Here is a 6,847-nt window from a genome sequence, read left to right on the forward strand (position 1 = left end):
AGCCACTTCTCCACTGTATCCTCGTCGACCTCTTCTGGGTGGATCCGAGTGGAATCCTCAATGCCCGAATACATCCACATCGGATGGTCACGAGTTTGAAGTGGTTGAATGTGTCGCTTAAGGAAGACCTCCAATAGATCCATGCTAGTCACGCCATCACGGACGAGTTGGACCACCCGCTCGACCAGCACCTTCACCTCCGCTTTCTCCTCTGGAGTCGCTTTCAAGGCGGAGGGCTTCTCGACTCGAGCCATGGAAAAGGGGGGAAGTCCGGTCGACTGACCTGGAGTCGGCTGGTCTTTGTAGTAGAACCAGGTCGACTGCCACCCTCGGACTGACTCAGGAAGGATCATGGCTGTGAAAGTGCCTTTACCTCTCATTTGAATCCCAAGACCCCCACACATCTGGATCACGTGCGTCCTCTCATCACTCGGGTTGGCCTTCTTGACCGACTGAGAACAACACATGAAAATGTGCTTGAAGAGGCCTCAGTGTGGTCTACAACCCAAGAAATTCTCGCACATGGACACGAAGGCAGCGAGGTACACGATGGTGTTGGGGGAAAAGTGGTGGAGTTGTGCTTCAAAGAAGTTCAAGAAACCTCGGAAAAAAGGATGGGGAGGCAAAGAAAACCCGCGGTCAACATGGGTGGCGAGGAGAACGCACTCACCCTCCTGTGGATGCGGTTCGGTCTCGCCCTCCGGGAGTCGCGCCGATTCCTAGGGGATCAGTCCCCCTCAACCAGATCATCGATGTCGTCCTGGCGAATCGTCGACCGAATCCAATCGCCTTGGATCCAGCTGCGCGGCAGGCCGGACCTCGACGAAGATCCGCCCCGGCTGGACTTCTTCCCCTTCGCCTTCACCGTCGCCTTCTTCACGTGCTCCAAGGCCACCATCTTGTCCTTTCCCATTGCAGTGGGCGGAGCTCGAACAGAGCGGCGGCACCGGGAGCAGAGGTGGATGTGGCGGAGAAAATGGGGGAGAAAAAGGATGAATGGGAACACATTGTGCAAAAAACCCCGATCCGGCACCTTATATGAGGTCGTTTCCGAGTGGCTGACCAGTGGGTCCAGACGATCCTATCGAATCCCGCAACAGTCGCGCGCGTGATACGTGGCGAAAAAGGTGGCGCGGTGATTGAGGCGACCCTGCCTTATCCAACCCGATTACTGCGGCCTCCTCCGCCCCCCGCGCTTCCCAAAATTCGAATCCCACAAGATCCGCGAGCAGCAGAGCAACCTGTCAGACGGAAGATTTTTCCCATATTAGCACTCGAAGCTTAACAGTAAAAGTTCACTCGACAAAACCAAGAATGAATCAAGGCGACTGAAAAAGAAGTTGAAGTCATCGTGATTGCTCATTTGGTCCCAATAAGACGCTTTCGAAGCGCGAAATTGAGTAGGAGGTGTTCTCAACTCCTTCTCCACTTGAACCCTGAACCATTCGGGGGCTAATGATGAAGCTATGTACCTAGGGTAGGGTCATAGGCCTGACCTAGACACCCTCCCCTAGGACATCACCCTAAAACCAGAAGCATTCGAGGGATAGCATAATCCACTCGACCTCAAAGCATTCCACTTGGAAGACTCGAAGTCACTCGACCACGACAACTATCACTCGATGGACAGAAGATCTAAAGTCACTCTGCACGACAACGGTCGGACGTTTACTTCAGACTTAATAGGCATTTATGTCACTTTATTGCTAGCGTTACCAGTAACGCCCCCTCTTGATGTACCTTAAAACCTTTGTAACATGGGCCGGCTGGGGTCCAGGCGCACTCTATATAAGCCACCCCCTCCACTGGCACAAGGGTTCGCACCCCCTTGTAAACACACATACATAATCCAGTCGACCGCCTCCGGGCACCGAGACGTAGGTCTGTTACTTCCTCCGCGAAGGGTCTGAACTCGTAAACTCGTGTGTACAACTTCGTCATAGCTAGGATCTTGCCTCCTCATACCTACCCCCATTCTACTGTCAGTCTTAGATCCACGACAGTGCGCCCCCCGAGCTTGCGCGGCGACAGCCCGCAGGGCAGCTCCAGCAGCAGCCGCAGCTCATGGGACGGCAGCTTGGGTCTGGTGGTCGCCGGCCTCGAGGCATTCTGACAAGGTCGCACTCAGGGAAGACCGTGGCGGGAGCTGAAAGTTCACTCCCGCCAACCATTTATTATTTTGCAGGTCCATGCAAAAATTGCCCCCAATCTCGTAGATACGAAGAAAATGAGCTCGCGGATTCAAGATCCCATATAATTTTTTTGGATGGCCGAATTTGTGGGATCTATTCAATCCGGGTTTACAGGCTCCGTCTTGTAAACAATGATTATTTTATCGGATGGCCCGGTTTACGGGATCTGCTAGAGATGCTCTAACGTGCTTGCATCGATGGGTTCCCTAATTTTTGTTGGGTTGATGGGGTGCACGACATTTGTCCCCCAAGCGCTTAACTCGCCGCAACAATTGGGTGAGCTGAGCATGAGCCTTCTTCTTCTACTAGTACAGTACTGGGGTACCCGTGAATCTGCCCTTTGTTTACGCCACGGCACGCGCATTAATCACCGCCGTACCAGTGGACGAGACTATGAACTGTACCTGTGCGCACGTCTCAGCTGCGTGCAAGCGCCCAAGATCCGGCTCGGATGGTTGTGCCGCACTACAGCGCTACTGCGTCCATCCAATATTGTTAGATCCAGGGGGTGGTGTGTGTGTCTCATGACTTCGTGAGTTGTGGATCGTGGCCAAGAGCGTGACCGGCTCCCATGCCTCCATTAAAACGGTGAAAAAGGGATACACAACAACCGCTGCAATCATCATTATTAGGGCATCTCCAACAGTACCATGTCATTGTTGGTTAGCCATTGCTACACAAGCCAAATGCTAAATGAAAGGGTAATATAATTCTTACTACATGCAAGCCAATGCAAAAGCCAAATCCTACTATGTGAAAGAGTAATCTATTGTCCTGATCCATTTTCAGTCTCAGCTTTAGACAGCTCATTCTGATTTCCCAGGCCAGGCCTTTTGCGGGAGAAGAAAAAGCAAAAGAGATACTAGTACTATCTCGGACTGGACTGGCGTACCAAAGCAAAGGAGAAAAGGCTCGTCTTTCTTAGAGAGGGAGGGGGAAGGGGCGAGAGGGAGGCGCGATGCACAAGAGATTTCTTCTGTGTCCGCTGCTGCTCGCTGTCTCCGCATCGTCAGCTCTTCTTGGTGTTCTCGCGGCCGACCTTAGCAAAGGTGAGCTTTCTTGCTTCCTCTTTCCTTTCCCTCAAAATTTGTTATTTCTGCTCAATCCTGCTAAATGTAGCATATTGTGAGGTATGTTTTTGCATTTATTTATGCGACCGATATTTGCAGTCTTACCAAAATCAAGAATCCAGAATCCAGATTGAGTAATTTTGTGCCTACTTTGCCATCCTGCTTTCCAAGTTTGCTGATGTAACGTGAGGTGGATCTTCCCCAAATTGATAGATTATCCGCCGTCCTTTTCTACGGCTAGCGAAAATTAGAGGCCGTTTGGTTTCAGGCTAGCCAATTTCTTGGAATACCATTCCGTTTCTAGATTTGCGGAGAGAGCTCCCCCTTCCTCGCATTTGGGGCGCTATTAGCACTGTGATGTTTGACGGAATGAAGAATTTGATGGAGACACATTTTCACAAGTTTTGGACACCCCCACCCCACCCACCCACGAATTCTATCCATTTGCTCATGTAATCATATTGATAGCTTCCTTATCCCTCGAAAGTAGTCCATTTACCGCCCCTTCCCGCTCATATGTGCAATTTGGTTTGCTAAACAGTAGTATGTCATTTAAAGATAGATATGCTCAGGCTAGGAAGGAGGCATGGGAAATTTAAGTAGGAGGAAACGAAAGAAGACGTCCAAGCTTTAATTTATTTCTCTACTATATTGTACTTTCATGATTCAATGAACCAAATGGTACATTGATTTTACAGTAATTGCTTACTTGATGCTTCCTAGCATTGCTATTCAGTTCTAAATGCTTGCTTGTTTTCAGAACCTTTTACCATCCGTATAAGCTGTGGGAGTTTCGACGATGTCCACACGGCACCTACCAACACGTTGTGGTACCGAGATTTTGGTTATACTGGTGGCAGGTTTGCAAATGCCACTCGCCCGAGCTTTATTGTACCCCCACTGAAAACTCTTCGATATTTCCCTCTGTCTGATGGCCCTGAAAATTGTTACTACATCAACAATGTTCCCAATGGGCACTACCAAGTCAGGCTTTTCTTTGCCCTTGTGGCTGATCCTAATCTTGATAGTGAGCCAATATTTGATGTTTCTGTTGAGGGCACTTTATTCAGTTCTTTGCTTTCGGGCTGGAGTAGCGATGATGAGAAGACATTTGCGGAAGCCCTGGTTTTTGTTCAAGACTCAAGCTTATCGATTTGTTTCCACAGCACCGGTCATGGCGATCCATCGATTCTTTCTATGGAAGTTCTCCAAATAGATGATAATGCCTATAAGTTTGGTTCCCTTTGGGGAAAGGGAACAGTGCTTAGAACTACCAAAAGATTGACATGTGGTTCTGGAAAGCCAGCTTTTGATGAAGACCTAAACGGTATCCACTGGGGTGGTGACAGATTCTGGTTAGGGTTGAAAACTTTATCATCTAGTTCTGATGATCAACCTATATCAACTGAAAATGTTATAGCAGAGACATTGCTTGCACCAAATTTTTATCCTCAAAGTATGTACCAATCAGCTATTGTGGGCACTGATAGGCAGCCGACGTTATCCTTTGAAATGGATGTTACTCCAAACAAGAACTATTCTGTATGGCTTCATTTTGCAGAGATTGATAATGGAATAACTGCAGAAGAGCAAAGGGTATTTGATGTACTTATCAATGGTGACACTGCTTTCAAGGATCTTGATATAATCCGCATGACAGGAGAGCGTTTTACTGCGCTTGTTCTGAATAAAACTGTTGCTGTCAGTGGGACAACGCTAAAAATCACCTTGCAGCCTGTTGAAGGGACACATGCCATTGTTAGTGCGATTGAGGTTTTTGAGATCATTCCAGCTGAAATGAAGACCTTGACTCAAGAAGGTTGGTGCTTGACACTCTCCAAATTATCTTCCTTTTATTTCAAGCAATAATAAGTTTATGTTATATAGTAAATATGCTTGTTGCTTGGAGACCTTTTTTATTGGTGAACCATATGAAACAGGCATTTGCAGTCCTTGGTTGACATTCTTGCTATACATAATATGGTTCAGAAATCATCTAGGATATTTTCCATTTCAGGGTGTAATAATCAATTGATGGTTGACAAAATCTACTTTTCAATAAAGATGCTTTTATTAAATGCAAACAAGTAGGACAGCTTTTCTCTGTCTTCAGTTTACAGCTATTCGAATGAGTATCACCAGAGGCCAGAGTTTAGCAACTAGGTATCTATATTGAGTCTCTCCTTTGCCGTGCTCTGTAGTGACTGCTCTGCGGACTTTGAAGGGTTCACTTGGTCTTCCTCTTCGATTTGGCTGGAATGGTGACCCCTGCATTCCTCAGCAGCATCCGTGGAGTGGAGTTGATTGCCACTTTGACAATACCAAAAGGCAGTGGGTCATTGATGGACTGTATGTTCTCTACCTCATACCACTTTATATCACAAGCATTTGTAGTCTTTTATGATCAGGATGCTAAACTTCATGTGTTGTATTCAGTTTGTTAATTTTGTATGTGTTAAAATACCTGTGCAATTATCCCTAATCTATGCAAATAACACAGTGATGATATGCAGGGACTATCTGCTTATTGATTTGAGGTTGAAAAATCTCCCTGTTGGTTGGGTTTCTGTTACTTGAAACTAGACTTGTCCATGTGCAGTCTGACCAAAAGTCTGACTCAGCTGCAGCCAAATAGATTTTGCAAATATATAGACATAATGTGTTATTTAAGATAAAAATAAATTTCATATTACATATAACATAAATAAATAGGAAATAAAGACTTCTGGGTTCGGATCTAGCGTGTACAAGCCATGCATTATCATGCCTGGCCTGGGTCATGAAAACAGTACACAAGTACTTGAAAAATAGTGCATTGGTGTGCTTTACATGAGCAAGATTAAAGATGCAATGTGAATTGCCAACTTCACCATCAACAAAGGGCTTATAAGACCAATGAGCAGAGACAAAGATTGTACCTAGGTGCACTAGTCATCAACTAACAGCCCTAGTTTTCAATGAACTAACACAAATGACATCACTTACAAAATTCCATGTATATTGTGAAGGCTGTGGTAACTGGTAAGCTTAATGGAAGTTGTAGCACCTATTTTTTGTAGAATACTAAATATAAGAGCTTCATCATGTGTTTTGGGAGTTAACAATTTATTGTCCATCTGATATTCCATTGGGCTTGCTAATGAAATTTTAGGTCTTACTTTCTTGAGAAATGCAAAAGCATCACATGACACATGTTGATGCACATCAAAATATCAGGGCTTCAATTGAGAGGTTTGGGGGTTTTGATCATGGGAAAATTGCTCTCATTATTATTTGAACCCACTTCACTCGCATGGCAGCATGGTGCACGTAGCTCCCTCTCATGCATGGTCCGGAGAAGGATCCGACCACTTTGGGTCTTTTCTATGCAGCCTTTCCCTGCATTTTTGCAAGAGGCTGTTTCCAAAACTCGAACCCGTAACCTCATGGTCACAAGGCAACAACTTTACCGCTGCGCCAAGGCTCCCCTTCACTTCACTCGCATAGCGTTCTCGGAAAATGAGTTTGCTAAAATAACCCTACTTAATCGCATCACTATGCTCTGTCTTCCCTTCACTTAGTCTTTCCTCTCCCCTCCCTCCCCCC

General features: G+C 46.3%; 1 protein-coding gene across 1 annotated transcript in view; it reads left to right on the top strand.

The window, feature by feature from the left end:
* The first annotated feature begins 2,960 nt into the window (after positions 1–2,960).
* LOC119354366 (receptor-like protein 4) overlaps positions 2,961–6,847 on the top strand; it is a 41,410-nt gene continuing 37,523 nt past the window's right edge. The window contains exons 1-3 of the mRNA XM_037621099.1: positions 2,961–3,241; positions 4,023–5,081; positions 5,464–5,611. Coding sequence (XP_037476996.1) covers positions 3,151–3,241; positions 4,023–5,081; positions 5,464–5,611 — 1,298 coding nt within the window. The 5' untranslated portion in view covers positions 2,961–3,150. The remainder of the gene's footprint in view (positions 3,242–4,022; positions 5,082–5,463; positions 5,612–6,847) is intronic.

This window comes from Triticum dicoccoides, chromosome 2A (genome assembly GCF_002162155.2).
Source record: "Triticum dicoccoides isolate Atlit2015 ecotype Zavitan chromosome 2A, WEW_v2.0, whole genome shotgun sequence".
NCBI lineage: Eukaryota > Viridiplantae > Streptophyta > Magnoliopsida > Poales > Poaceae > Triticum > Triticum dicoccoides.